This window comes from Mustela nigripes, chromosome 8 (genome assembly GCF_022355385.1).
Source record: "Mustela nigripes isolate SB6536 chromosome 8, MUSNIG.SB6536, whole genome shotgun sequence".
Classification (NCBI taxonomy): Eukaryota; Metazoa; Chordata; class Mammalia; order Carnivora; family Mustelidae; genus Mustela; species Mustela nigripes.
In genome coordinates this window covers 23,819,117-23,834,021 of record NC_081564.1, presented here as the reverse complement: position 1 = coordinate 23,834,021, position 14,905 = coordinate 23,819,117, and the positions used below count along the sequence as shown (strand labels likewise).

The window sequence follows — 14,905 nt, the reverse complement described above, 5'->3', positions numbered from 1 at the left end:
GATGCGGGCCTCGATCCCAGGACCCTGGGATCATGACCTGAGCTGAAGGCAGCGGCTTAACCCACTGAGCCACCCAGGCACCCCTTGTTCTGCATTCTTAATCATTTTTAGCAAGCTCACTATGCCAGATATTATTCTGTCCCTTTATGTACATAGTCTGTTTGTCCCCCAGTGGTGCTGAGAGGTCAGTGCAATTGTTGCTCCCAGGTTTAGATGAGGATGCCAGGGCTTAGTGTATAAGACACTTGTTTTAGGCCATGGTGTCAGTCGTGGCTCAGGCGGCTTCTCTCTCACATGGTTTTTACCCGAACCCACAGCCCAAGCTCACAACATGCTGGTACAAATTGAGAAGGGACCTGATGTCATGAGAGAAAGACGTTGAAATTTTTTTTTTTCTTTCTCTCTCTCTCTCTTTTTTTTTTTTTTTTTTTTTTTAAGAAAATGCCAGATCCATGCTATGGTCTATATCATGGCCTTTAAAAACTTGGTTTCTAAAGATTTATTTTTTATGACAGAGATAATTGCTAACCCTAAAACAGGAAGTGGAAAGAAAAAACAGATTACCAAATTAGGTGTTTGGTGTACTGTACATTAATTATACAGACACACTATGAAAATAACATTTTATAAAAGATCTCCAGAGTTACATTTTCTTGTGGTGGATTTCACTCCTTCATTTCTCACTGGCAAATAGAAGTCTAACAGTAGTCCCTTAAGTGACTCCAGGTAAGTTATTGAACCTTCCTGAACTTCAAGAATGTGTCTATAAAGTGTAGTAAGAATTCCTAACACTTAAGATTGCTGTACAGTCCAGTTGAAGAAAAAATGTGTAGTGTGCCTATTACATTGCTTCATGTAACACAAATGCAATAATTACTATAATCATAATTGACCTACTTTTCCCACATGGTTTTGTCTTAATATATTTTTATCTTATAGTTCTTTTATTGATCATCCTACCATATGTCTTTATAAGAGAAATTTTGAAATACTTCAGATATCCTAGGTTGAATAGTATTTATTACTAGAATGAAATAGGATTCAAAATCAGATGTATTCTATCTTGCATTTGTATATAGATATAAGTTCTGAAAAACCTTATTATGATAAATAAGTAGTTGGGAGTAGAGACAGTTAGACATTCAGTCCTTTAAACTTCTTTCAAGTAATATTACTAGCCAAAAAATCCCAGAGTGATCTATCATCAAATTATATTTAATGATTTATCACCTAATTTTGTTGAAAGCAAAGAATTGACAAGTGCTGACTCATATAGGTTCTGTTACCAGGCATTGAAGCAGTGAGTGTTTCATTGTACAAGCAACACACCAAAAAGATCTGACCAGTGTCAGATGCCCAATAATTTGTATGCCGGTCTTTCACTTAGAGATACTTTATTTAAGTCAATATAATGAAAGAGGTTGAAAAAATAAGATTTTTGACAAACCTTAGTCTAAGATGCTTTTTGATAAAGTGCTTTTTATTCCCATCATCTTTTGTCAAAAAATCTTGAAGTTACAGATTTAGTGTAGTAAATGTATGGAAAAGCCTTGACATTCAACTTTTTTTTAATACACGTGACACAATGTTACATTAGTTTCCCATCTGGTTCAACAAGACTACACATTATGCTATGGTCACCACAGTTGTAACTCTTATCTGTCACCATACAATGCTATTATAATACCATTGACTATATTCCCAGTGCCATACCTTTTATCCCTGTGACTTACTCATTCCATAACAGGAAACCCCAGTCTCCCACTCCCCTTCACCCATTTTGCACATTCCCCCACCCCTTAACATATAACTAAATTGGCAAACACAGTTTTTATTATTCAAGCCCATCAGCCAAATCATTCTTACTCCCTAACTTTTGTGTTCCAACTCAAGTAAATGTATTAATTCGCACTTAAAATTATGCAAACCATTGAGAAATAAATTATGGAACATATCTTACCAGTAAAGTATCTTGCATTTATTTTTTATTTTTTATTTTTTTTTAAGAATTTTTTTTTATTTATTTTATTTATTTGACAGACAGAGATGACAAGCAGGCAGAGAGGCAGGCAGAGAGAGAGGAGGAAGCAGGCTCCCTGCTGAGCAGAGAGCCCGATGCGGGGCTCGATCCCAGGACCCCGGGATCATGACCTGAGCCGAAGGCAGCGGCTTAACCCACTGAGCCACCCAGGCGCCCCCTTGCATTTATTTATAGATGTAAGTTCTGAAAATATCTTACTTGTAAAAGCTGTAAGTGAAAATTAAAATCATATATAACAAATATATAATTTATTTTAATAGCACATTATTAAAATAACATGGTAATGCTGTTTGTCATTACTGGATTTGTAATAAACTAATGTAATGTGTAGTTAGAATAATAAATTATGACGTGAGGGGGCACCTGCGTGGCTCAATCATTAAGCATCTGCCTTCTGCTCAGGTCATGATCCCAGGGTGCTGGGATTGAGCCCCGAATTCGGCTTCCTGCTTGGCGGGGAGCCTGCTTCTCCCTCTCCTGCTCACCCTGCTTGTGTTCCCTCTCACTGTGTCTCTCTCAAATAAATAAATAAATAAAATATTTTTTAAATAAATAAATAATGAAGTGAGGAGTGTGGTAAAAGCATGATACTGCTTCAGTAAATGTGTATGCATATGTGAATCAAACAATGTTATTGGACTTTTAGGAGCAATTAAGAGTCATGTAAAACCTCAAATAAACCTATTTATGTAAATCTTAGGACTGCTTCAATATTCAATGTAGGAGAAAATGTACTATGAAACCAGCTTACATGGCAGTATCCTGTAATTTTTGCTGCTGTTAACAGGTGTAGAAGTTACAATACTTTATAGGCTAAAATAAGATGAGGATTAAATAATCAAATTAAATTTTTCTTAATGTGATTTGTTAAGTTTATTCCTTAACTGAAGGAAATTACTTAAAATTTTTGATTGTGGGTTTTACACACTTCAACTAATAACGTTTGATAGTCTTGGTAAACATTTCAGTGGTATATTTTAAGAAAGAAGAATTGACTGTTAAGTCGGCCCTCCTTCTTAAGGAGGCATTGTTTGATGATAATCAGGAGACACATGATGTAGGGTCACCCTGACAAACTCATTTCTACAGCATATATGAAATCTGAATATTCTGACACCAGCCAAAGTACCCTATTTCTAAAGCCACTCCTCTCTTACTGGAACTATAGGTGATAGGGAAAGACCAATCCAATCCAAGTTTACTGTGATTTCATTAATTACTGAAGGGGACTCAGCAAGATCACTGATTTGACTCATTTACTGAAGTAACATTCGGGATGGATAGGTGCTGTTCTGAAAGAATTCGTGGGGATGGAGAAATCTGCATAAACATTCAAAGACACTTCTCAAACATATGACTAGAAGTTCTAGGAAATTAAAGATCGGGAGATAGTTTCCACTAAAACACTAAAACAGGGTATTCGTGTACTCTGTGACATGTCTTTTGGCACACTGGTGTGAATGCCACTGGTTTAGGGTATTTAACAGCAACCTTATTTAGCTCTTGGGAGTTCATGTGTCTTTCAGTCCAACTAGACAGACTACACAGTATGTTAAATAGGGAAATGATAAAATAAAATCTTAAACTATAATAGGAGAGTAGCCACAAGATGTACAGAGAATTCTGAGGGTACCCTAAGACTGAGGGCAAGTACTCAAAGAAGGATAAACTTAGAAGAGGGGACACCTCCCAAAGTTGCCATTTAGACTTTGTTGGAGAGAGTAGAGTTGCAACCCATTGGATGGCTGGGTTGCTAAGGGCAGAGCTAGGCAAGCAAGAAATAGCAACTTTGCAGGGTGCAGACAAGCTGAGGTAGGTGGGCATGCAGGGGAAGGGGATACTGCCCTCTTTCAGGAGGGCTACAGGAAACAACCCTCAGGAAGTTGGAGTGCAAGCTTATAGCCTGGAGTACCACGTATTTCCTGACACAGAAACATGTGACATGGTCACCAGGCTAGGGTTGCCAGAGCACTGACGGACTGCATGCTCTGTCCACACAGCTAGGGCTGAGCCCACTCCAAATGCCCCTCCTTGACATCCTCACAAGCACACACAGTGACAGGGGCTGGGGGTAGTTTACCAGAACCAGGAAGAGAAGCTCCTTTCCTCCTACAGTGTTGCCCCAGTGCCCTCTTCTGCCAAAGCTTTTAGCGTCATTCTTACTGTAAAGAAGAAATGTGTTGAGAGTCCAAGATTCCAGTTTCACAGAGTAGCTACTAAAAGGTACAGTTTGATCTAAGAAGCAATAATTTGATAGCTGGTACATACCAGTATAAACCAGAAATATGAATGCCATTCACTTGACCAAGAGACTGTCCTTTTAAGGAGAGATTCGAATAAATGGAAAAGTGGTATTTAACACAGTCACATGGAAGAATAAAGAAGCAAGAATAGGGAGGAAAATTCCAAAAAGGAGTGAAATAAGAGAGGTACTAATCCTGAGAGATATTAAAATATATTATAAAGTCTCAGTAAATAAGAATGGTGTAGTGCCAGAGCATAAACATACAAATTGATAAATTAAAATAGGAAGTCCAGAACTAGACACAAACACAGATTTAGTATGTGATCACGGTGTCCCCTCAAATCAGTGGCAACTGGATAGCCATTTTAAAAGTAATAAACTTGGTGGGGAGTGTTGCCTGGCTATCTGTCAGTAGAACATGCAACTTCTGTTCTCGGGGCTGTAAGTTCAAGCCACATGTTGGGTATAAAGATCACTTAAAAGTAAAATTTGGGGGGGGCGCCTGGGTGGCTCAGTGGGTTGAGCCGCTGCCTTCGGCTCGGGTCATGATCTCGGGGTCCTGGGATCGAGTCCCACGTCGGGCTCTCTGCTCGGCGGGGAGCCTGCTTCCCTTCCTCTCTCTCTGCCTGCCTCTCTGCCTACTTGTGATCTCTCTCTCTGTCAAATAAATAAATGAATCTTTAAAAAAAAAAAAAAGTAAAATTTGGGGTGGGGCGCCTGGGTGGCTCAGTGGGTTAAGCTGCTGCCTTCAGCTCAGGTCATGATCTCAGGGTCCTGGGATCGAGTCCCACATCGGGCTCTCTGCTCAGCAGGGAGCCTGCTTCCCTATCTCTCTCTCTGCCTGCCTCTCTATCTACTTGTGATCTCTCTCTGTCAAATAAATAAATAAAATCTTTAAAAAAAAAAAGTAAAATTTGGGGATCACTTGGGTGGCTCAGGTCATGATCCCAGAGTCCTGGAATATTGACCCCCTTGAAGGGCTCCCTGCTCAGTGGGTATCTGCCTCTCCTCTATCTGCCTCTCCCCTTTCTCATGTTCTCTCTTGCTCACTCTCTCACTCTCTCTCTCAAAAAATAAAATCTTATAAAAATAAATAAAATCTTCAAAAAAAATAATAAAGTTGAATCTGTATCTTAGACCTTCTACCAGAAGAAATTCCAAATGAATCAGATTTAAACAGAAACAAATCAGACTGTAAGAATACTTGAGGGGACGCCTGGGTGGCTCAGTTGGTTGGGCGGCTGCCTTCGGATCAGGTCATGATCCCCGCATTCTGGGATCGAGTCCCATATCGGGCTCCTTGCTTGGCAGGGAGCCTGCTTCTCCCCCTGCCTCTGCCTGCCATTCTGTCTGCCTGTGCTAGCTCTCGCTCCTCTCTCTCTGACAAATAAATAAAGTCTTTAAAAAAAAAAAAAAGAATACTTGAGGAAACCATAGGAATTTTTTTTTTTTAAACATAAACTCTCCCCCCAGCATGGCCCCAAGATCAAGAGTCACATGCTTCACTGACTGAGCCAGCCAGGTGCCCCTGCCCATAGGAAATTTCTAACTGGAGTGACTGACTAGAATACAAAGTCCAGAGCCATAAAATAAAAGTCTGAGAAATATATTTCATAAAAATCTAGCACTTCTGCTAGAAAAAGGAATACCATAAACAAAGTCAAAACACAACTTGTGGGGCACCTGGGTGGCTTAGTCAGTTAAGTGCCTAACTATATTTCAGTCCAGGTCATGATCTTAGGTCCTAAGACTGAGCCTCGGTTCCTAAGACCTAGCCTCGGTTACGGGCTCTGCACTTGGTGGGGAGTCTTCTTGAGACTGCCCCCCCTCGCCCTTTTGCACACGTACACTCTGTCTCAAATAAAAACTTAAAAAAAAACCCACAACTTCTAATTGACTAGGTGGGAGGAGGCCTTTCACAATGTATACACATAACAGAGCCTCAAGATGTACACTTTAAATGTCTTAGAATTTTATTTGTAAGGTATATGTCAATAAAGCTGGAAAAAAAACAGTAAAATTTTAAAATTTTAAGAAACCATAAACTCCTATCAAAAAGCTAATTTACATACATACATATGCTTGTGCATACAAACACACCAAACTTGTACAAATTGATAAGAGAAAATGAAAATCCCCACAGAAAACTGGGCAAAGGATGTGACTAGATAGACGGCCCACAGGTAAGAAAGTGAAAATAGCTCTTACCCAAATGGAACAAATGATCATAACACCACATTGCTTGTTTGGAGGGCTGTATCAAAATTAGAAATGTGCAGACCCTTTGGATATCTAGGAATTTCTGATACAGATACACTTCGATGTATAGGAAATGACGTGTATAAAACTCACAACATCATAATAATGTCAGAAGACTAAGAAAAATATGGGCCTGATCAAATAATTTATGGTACATCTATTCAAAAGAACAGAATGCCATATAATCTTTCAAAACACCAAGATGTACCATTTTATATAATCAGTGTCTTAAGGTAGTGTTGGCTAGAGCAAAAATTGTCTGTGGAATGTTGCCATTTGTATAAAACAATGGAGGTTTCGGGAAATAGGAATTCTTAAGACTTCTTTGTTTTATATAGACCATTTCTGTAACCGTGTCTTCTATAAACATTTATAAATGAGGGATGTGATTGCTCAAAATGAGAATTTCAACCTACCCACCAAATGCCTGATGTTTTATCTTTGTCTGTATGTAGAGATTTGTTCTCTCTGCCTCAGAATATAAAAGTCATTGTTACTCAAGCATTTTGGTCACCTTAGGGATTCAATGTCCCTAGTCATTTTCTAGGCCAGAAAACAGGTGCCATCAAAAGTTGTTGCTATATTCTGCTTAGCATATATATCCGCACATCTCAGCCTCAAGACCACACCTTACACAGAGAGTTTTCTCTGAAATTGCCTTCTGCATGATGCAAGTCATAAAAACAAATCAAGTGATGAGGGAGAGAGGACCCACCAGATGGGAAGACACTCAAATGTAGACTCTCGCCAAAACCACTCTGGGCAAGGTGGTCTCTCCACAGAACATGTGCTTTTGAGGCAGACTGCATCATTCCAGTGAGTGAAGCCTCTCTGAAGAAGGCAGTTTGTTAAGGGCCAGAAATTCCAGAATCTGAGCTCTGTTTACCATCTTTCACCTCAGCGCAGAAATGACACATACTGCCCTGATTTGCCAGTCAGAATGACTTTCACTTTCAGACTGCCCATCGGACATCTTTAATGTAGCAGTTGCTACCAGTAAGAAGCAGAGTAGCTGCTGTCTGTTGGAATGCCAGTGCTTAATCACTATTAAAAATTATATATGTGTTGTTGTATTTGGGTATCTTCCATGAGCATGTTCTTTGCTGAATTGAAATTGAATCAAACAAAACCTCATAAGATTTTCAGAAAGAAACTAAAACATGATGCCAGAGTTAATTGACATGCTCTGCAGACTGTTTTTCTTATCTGAATGACGGGTTTAAAATATACAGAAACATTGTGGTGATTTGCTCTTTCATAATAGTTAATGTAAAAGTTATGCTCTCTGAAAATAAGTTTCTACTTAGATAAGCGTGGTGACCTGCAGCTATCCTCTTTCACATAGTGTAGCCAAAATGAACTGAGTATACTCAAACAAATGAATAAAAGGGTGAATTTTATGGTATATGAACCAAGACTTCTCGAGGACTGATTAAAGTTCTACAGCAGGGACGCCTGGGTGGCTCAGTTGGTTAAGCAGCTGCCTTCGGCTCAGGTCATGATCCCAGCGTCCTGGGATCGAGTCCCACATCGGGCTCCTTGCTCCGCAGGGAGCCTGCTTCTCCCTCTGACTCTGCCTTCCACTCTGTCTGCCTGTGCTCGCTCTCACTCTCTCTCTCTTACAAATAAATAAATAAAATCTTTAAAAAAAAAAAATAAAGTTCTACAGCAGAAAATGTACAAGATGAGTATAGGGGCGCCTGGCGGGCTCAATCAGTTAAGCATCCCGTTCTTGATTTTGGCTCAGGTCATGATTGCCAGGTTGTGAGATTGGGCCCCACATTGGGCTCCGTGCTCAGCATGGAGTCCGCTTGTCCCTCTCCCTTTGCTGCTGCTCCTGCTTGCTCATTTTCTCTCTCAAATAAGTAAATAAAATGTTTGTTTGGTTTTTTTAAAAAGATGCATATAGAATATCTTTTCTTACCAGGAAGTGCTAAAGCTCTCAAAGACTACTAAGGTCATATCAAATAGATCAGGAACCAGTTTGGAACTCCCACTGGCCACAGATGAAATGGTCTGAGCATTGAAAAGATTAAAGCACAAGAAATATGTTTAAGTGCTATAGTTTATAATGACACTTTTTTAAAAAGATTTTATTTATTTGAGAGAAAGTGAGAGACCACAGAGGGAAAGGAAGAAACAGACTTCCAGCTGAGGAGGGAGCCCTGTGTGGGGGCACTTAACTGACTGAGCCACCCAGATGCCCTTACAATCCATTGGCCATATTTGGATGAGATTAGAGAACCAATTAATTGTTTTGGAAATCAATAAATAAGGGGAAAGAACCAAGTATGATTTGTTTTTCCTGCATACGTTGGGGCGCCTGGGTGGCTCAGTGGGTTAAGCCGCTGCCTTCGGCTCAGGTCATGATCTCCTGCATACGTTGTACCTCAGGATTACCAAGTAATTGATGAGCATGAGGTTTTTCAATTTAGATAGAAGAATTCTACCTAATGATTGGAGGAGTGATAGACTGTCACCATGTATGACCCTGAAGAAGTAATAGATTAGTCAGCCTTTTTCAGTGGCTATTAGTATTATATAAAAAATCAACAACAGGTCCATCATGATTTAAGTATATACCACCATCTAAAAATCTTACTATCAAAATACCTAAATCCGATTATGCCTCTATATTTAATCATCAGTCTGTAGGAAATACCTATAGTAGTTCCCATATGTTTGGGTCAGAGGAACAGGTTAAATGATACTGTGTAGGTATAATAAGAAAATCTAGACTGGGGAAGCCACAGGTCAAACGACCTGGTTTCTTTACCAAATAAATTACAAAATGAAAAGGGAGACAGACAAAATAGAACACGAGTAACATACAAATTGAGATGGGTGTGATTGGGATTAAAAATTCCAGGGACCTGTGTTTGGGAAAAGGGTAAAAGTGATGTACTTCATTTTCTAAGTTAAAAATACTTACTGAAACTCTTGCCAACCACTAAAAGAGGAATGTATAATTTCCAAACCAGTAAGGGGGGATAAAAAAGAGAAAATAAACAGTCAGTCAAGGAGAAGAAAAACATTGAAAAGGTAGGATTAAAAGAAGCTGTAAAATATGATAATAGATACAAATACAGTTATATCATTGCCAGTAAGTATAAATGGACAAAATTTCATAAAGCTGAAAATTGACAGCCTAGAAAAGAAAAATCTAGTTTGTGCTGTGCACATGAGCCATCTAAAACTCATTGCGGAAGAGCTGAAAGGCCTCCTCCAAAACCCTCAGTTTGTTCCTCACAGTCCACAGTCTCTCATGGTTCGTCTCCCCCTCTGATTTCTCCCAACTCCCTTCTCTTCTCCATCTCCCCATGTCCTCCATGTCATTTCTTATGCTCCACAAATAAGTGAAACCATATGATAATTGTCTCTCTCTTTGACTTATTTCACTCAGCATAATCTCTTCCAGACCCGTCCATGTTGATACAAAAGTTGGGTATTCATCCTTTCTGATGGAGGCATAATACTCCATAGTATATATGGACCACATCTTCTTTATCCATTCATCCGTTTGAAGGGCATCTTACTTCTTTGCACAATTTTGGTGACTGTGGCCATTGCTGCTATGAACATTGGGGTACAGGTGGCCCTTCTTTTCACTACATCTGTATCTTTGGGGTAAATACCCCTAGTGCAATTGCAGGGTCATAGGGTAGCTCTATTTTTAATTTCTTAAGGAATCTCCACACTGTTCTCCAAAGTGGCTGCACCAACTTAATTCCCACCAACAGTGTAAGAGGGTTCCCCTTTCTCCACCTCCTCTCCAACACACGTTGTTTGCTGTCTCATTAATTTTGGTCATTCTATCTGGTGTAAGGTGGTATCTCAATGTGGTTTTGATTTGAATCTCCCTAATGGCTAGTGATGATGAACATTTTTTCATGTGTCTGTTAGCCACTTGTATGTCTTCATTGGAGAAGTGTCTGTTCATGTCTTCTGCCCATTTTTTGGCATAATTATCTGTGTTTTGGGTGTTGAGTTTGAGGAGTTCTTTATAGATCTTGGATATCAGCCCTTTGTTCTGTCATTTGCAAATATCTTCTCCCATTCCCTGGGTTGCCTCTTTGTTTTATTGACTGTTTCCTTTGCTGTGCAGAAGCTTTTGATCTTGATGAAGTCCCAAAAGTTCATTTTCACTTTTGTTTCCTTTTCCTTTGGAGACATATCTTGAAAGAAGTTGTTGTGGCCGATGTCGAAGAGGTTACTGCCTATGTTCTCCTCTAAGATTCTGATGGATTCCTGCCTCACGTTGAAGAGTTTATCTTTCAGTGGAGAGGGGCGTCTGGGCGGCTTACTTGGTTGAGAATCTGCCTTAAGCTCAGGTCATGCTCCTAGGGTCCTCTGCTCAATGGGGGGAGTCAATTCCTCCCCTCTCCCCTGCTCGTGCTCTCACTCTCTGTCTCTCATAAATAAATAAAGTCTTTTAAAAAAAAAAAAAAAGCATGAAGAACTTACTTTGTTCTCTTTTCAGGTTGAAGAAAAAAGAGTTTAGTTTAGAAGAAATCTATACCAATAAGAATTATAAGTCTCCTCCTGCAAACAGGTGGGTACATGAGTAGGAGTTAATAGACTGGGAGGACTTCTGAAATGATCAATGCAAATCTCCAATCCTTTCACTTCAGAAAGGGTTTTATGTTCAGTTATTTTATTTCCCAGCATTTGGACCGGGGTTGGTGGTAGGATGGGACAGGAACGTGCGTTGAGTGGTGTACGTACAGAAAACGTCTTATTTCAATTTGTACTTGTGTTTTTAGCAAACATGCCAGCTCTCTTCTTCAGGACTAATAATGGTCAATCTTCAGATATGATTCCAAATACAGAACAAATTTCATTGGCTGCCTTTGAATCTGAATTCAGTTTAAATCAGGGAACATTTTTTAAATTCCTGTTGTGTCCAGGTTGTAGCAAGAGAGTTTCTAGGATTTTATCCTGTAAATTGAATATTTGCTCTAAGACTTTTGTACAGATTATTCATTGCAGCATTACTAAATAATAGGAAAGGATTGGAAACAACTGAAAATATTCACTAATCTAGTTTTGATTAAATTGTAATCCAGCCTTATAATGGAATGTACTGTATAGCCATTAAAAAGATAAGTCAGAAACAAACTGAGGGTTGCCAGGGGGAGGGAGGTAGGGAGAGGGTGGTTGGGTTATGGACATTGGGGAAGGTATGTGCTATGGTGAGTTCTGTGAAGTGTGTAAACTTGGTGATTCACAGACCTGTACCCCTGGGGCTAATAATACATTGTATGTTAATTTAAAAATAAAAAATTATTTAAAAAAAAAAAAAGATGAATCGGGCTCCTGGGTGGCTCAGTTGGTTAAGCATCTGCCTTTGGCTTGGGTCATGATCCCAGAGTTCTGGGATCGAGCTGCTCAGTGAGGAGGCTGCTTCTCCCTCTCCCTCTGCTGCTCACCCTGCTTGTGCTCTCTGTCTCTCTTCGTCAAATAGATAAAATCTTTCTTTAAAAAAAAAGTTATTAGCAAGTCAGAGAGGCACAGTGCATAAGATAGTGTATGTAATTTGCTACCATTTGAGTAAGAGGGAAAAAACTCAAAGTGGAAGATAAATGTCATGGGTCAGCAGGCTACAGGCCAAATTCAGCCAATGGCCTGTTTCTTTTCTTTTCTATAGTCTATGAGCAAAGAATGGTTTCTACATTTTGGGGGGATTTTTGTTTGGTTTTTTTTTTTTTTTTTTTTTTTTTGGTTTCTACATTTTTAAAGAGTTATTTAAAAACAAAAAGAAGAGTATGTAGTAGAGTCCTATGTGGCTTACTAATTTTAAAATGTTTACTCTGGCATTTTATGTAAAAGAGCTCACCTCTGATAATAAATGCTTATTTATGTATGTCTGTGCATTGAATGACTTGGGAGGATACACAAAAAAATTTACTGGTGTTGCTGACAAGGGCTGGCCTTTTATTCTTTACCCTTTTGTCCAGCTGCAGTTTTTTCACTATGTGTTCATATATTACATACCCATATATATATTTTTTCATACAAAAGAGAGAAATATTGGCCAGAGTTGAGTAAGTAGTTGTTAGTTGTTTTAGCCCCAGTTAACCAGAAGGGTTGGTGGCCCAGGAGACGCGCCACATGAGTCAGCGTGTTGATTGTTTTTTGTACTTTGCTCTCAGGTGTTTGGAGACCATCTTTGAGGAACCTAAGGAACGAAATGGTACGCTAATCTCAATCAGCCAACAGAAGAGAAAACGAGTTCTAGAATTTCAGGATTTTACCGTCCCACGAAAGAGGAGAGTTCGTGGTAAGGTCAAGGTGGCAGGCAGCTTTACCAGGGCGCAGAAGGCAGCTCTGCAGAGTCGGGAGCTCGATGCTCTGTTGATACAGAAACTAATGGAATTGGAGACATTTTTTGCCAAGGAAGAGGAGGATCAGGAGCGACCATCTGGTTGTTGAGAAGCAATTCAGTTTGGGGGTCTCGATTTTAGGTTTTCCAGGCTCCTTGGAAGAGGTTGCCTAATTTTGCCCTACCACCCAAACTACTCAAGATGCAGTCCATGGATTTTTACCTATTTTAAGGTGCAACCTTTTTAGGAAATGGTGAAAGAGGGTCCTCTACTTCTACTGCTGAGTATTGAACCTCAGGAATGCTCCCTTTATCCTAGAAATGGTCCTGAATGACATCTGGCCTCCTCTCCCGCCACTTGCCATCCTCAGGAGGAGGACACAGCACACCTTCAGTAACACTAGGATTCCAAGGACTCACAGCATTTGCACGTCCATGTGAAAGTTCTGCATTGTTTACGGTGGTGCTAGACCAAGATTATTTAGAGACATGGGCTAGGGAGGGGGACCTGGCGTCCTGTCCTGTGTGGTCACACCAGCTCATTTTGGTAGTTGAGGAAAGATGAGCTGTTGTGTTTCCTAATCCTCTGAGTCTGTCTGCCTAGAACCATGTGCGTGTGTGTGTGTGTGTGTATGTGTGTGTGTGGCTTTTTCCCCATCATTTTCTCCCCTCTGTGACTGTGGGTCACTAGTGCCAGAGGAGCCCGTCCAGGCCCCATTCGACGTAAGTTGCACTTTTTAATGTTGTGGTGTTGATTATTTTCATTTGTTTTCCTTTTTTTTTTTGTATTATTGCTGCATGTTTGGAGCCTTTAAATGTGATTTTAAAACAAAATTTTTAAGACATCAAGGAGAAAGACAATACACATCTTCAGAATATATGACAGGCATTTGACCCAGTGTATCAGTGCATGGTTTGGGACAATGGAGAGACATTTTTCCATCACATGTTTCAAACAGCCCCTTCCCCATCTCTACCTTCCAGTGTAACTCATTAGAGGGAGTACTTTTTCATCTGGGTTCTCATTCTTGCTCGTTAAGTTGATGTGTTTATTTTAATGATGGAAGTAAGAGCAGGTTTTCCTCCCAGCCATTTAAAAAAATAGGAATATTGGGTGTGGTCTTAATGGGTTATATCTGAAGTGGTAGTATAGAACAAAGTTGGGCATAACAGCTCAGGCTGTGATAAAGGTCAACCCAGAGTGTGTTCCAGAAGTGGGGAGTGAGACAGGGCATGGTTCAGACCCAGTGATGCATCCTTGTGGTTGGATCATGAAATTCCACCACCAGCCCTCTCTGAGGACACCATCGTATTGGGGGCTGTGTCAAACCTACTGGAAATTTTGTGGAGTGCCAGAGTTAGCAGAGTCCTTTATATGGACCTGCAGGAGTCCGTGGCCTAGAAGGACACTCTGTGAGTCAGCCAGGCCCAGAGGTGTCATTCCTTTTCCACTTAACTCCTGTGTGCCCTTGCCCTGCTTCCCCCTACCTCCTTCCCTTGTGTTATATCTTTCTTTCTCTCTTGCTCTCAAAACAAAAGTTCAGAGAATTAACATTCCTTGGCTGGTGAGTGAGATGCGACACCCAGCCTCAGGACACTGGTCACCTCTTTCCGTTCTCCTAGGAGCCTCTGCTGGGAAGCATCCGCCCCTAGAGACTGTCAGAACTCCAGAGATATTTTCAAAGCCAGTCTGTTAGAGAAGAGTGAGTGGTGCCGTCCTGGAGTGTTGTCTCCTAGGGTTCCTTTGTCTCCCCATTTGTGAGTGGGTGGGGAGATGGGGTGGGGGCGGGGGGTCTCTATGTGCCTTTCCTTTGCAGGTTGACAGTCTATGCCGCACTGGAGCAGAAGAACTGACTTGAGCAAGAAAAAAAAAGTGCCACGTCTATCTTCTAGGCCCGCTGCCTCAGACATAGCATTTAGTAAGTGAGATACATACCTGGTGACCCACGGAGGCTTCTAAGGCCTTGGCCAAATAGCATTAGAAGAGGGCCACACTTCCACACTGGCTCTAAATGATGTGAACCAAATTCTTTCGTTC

At 40.4% G+C, this 14,905-nt stretch overlaps 1 protein-coding gene across 6 annotated transcripts in view; it reads left to right on the top strand.

The window, feature by feature from the left end:
• PRR14L (proline rich 14 like) overlaps window positions 1-14,633 on the top strand; it is a 60,725-nt gene extending 46,092 nt beyond the window's left edge. For all 6 annotated transcript variants that reach the window (XM_059408896.1, XM_059408897.1, XM_059408895.1 and 3 more), the window contains 2 exons: window positions 11,026-11,097; window positions 12,698-14,633. In XM_059408896.1, coding sequence (XP_059264879.1) covers window positions 11,026-11,097; window positions 12,698-12,977 — 352 coding nt within the window. In that variant the 3' untranslated portion in view covers window positions 12,978-14,633. The remainder of the gene's footprint in view (window positions 1-11,025; window positions 11,098-12,697) is intronic.
• Window positions 14,634-14,905: the final 272 nt, after the last annotated feature.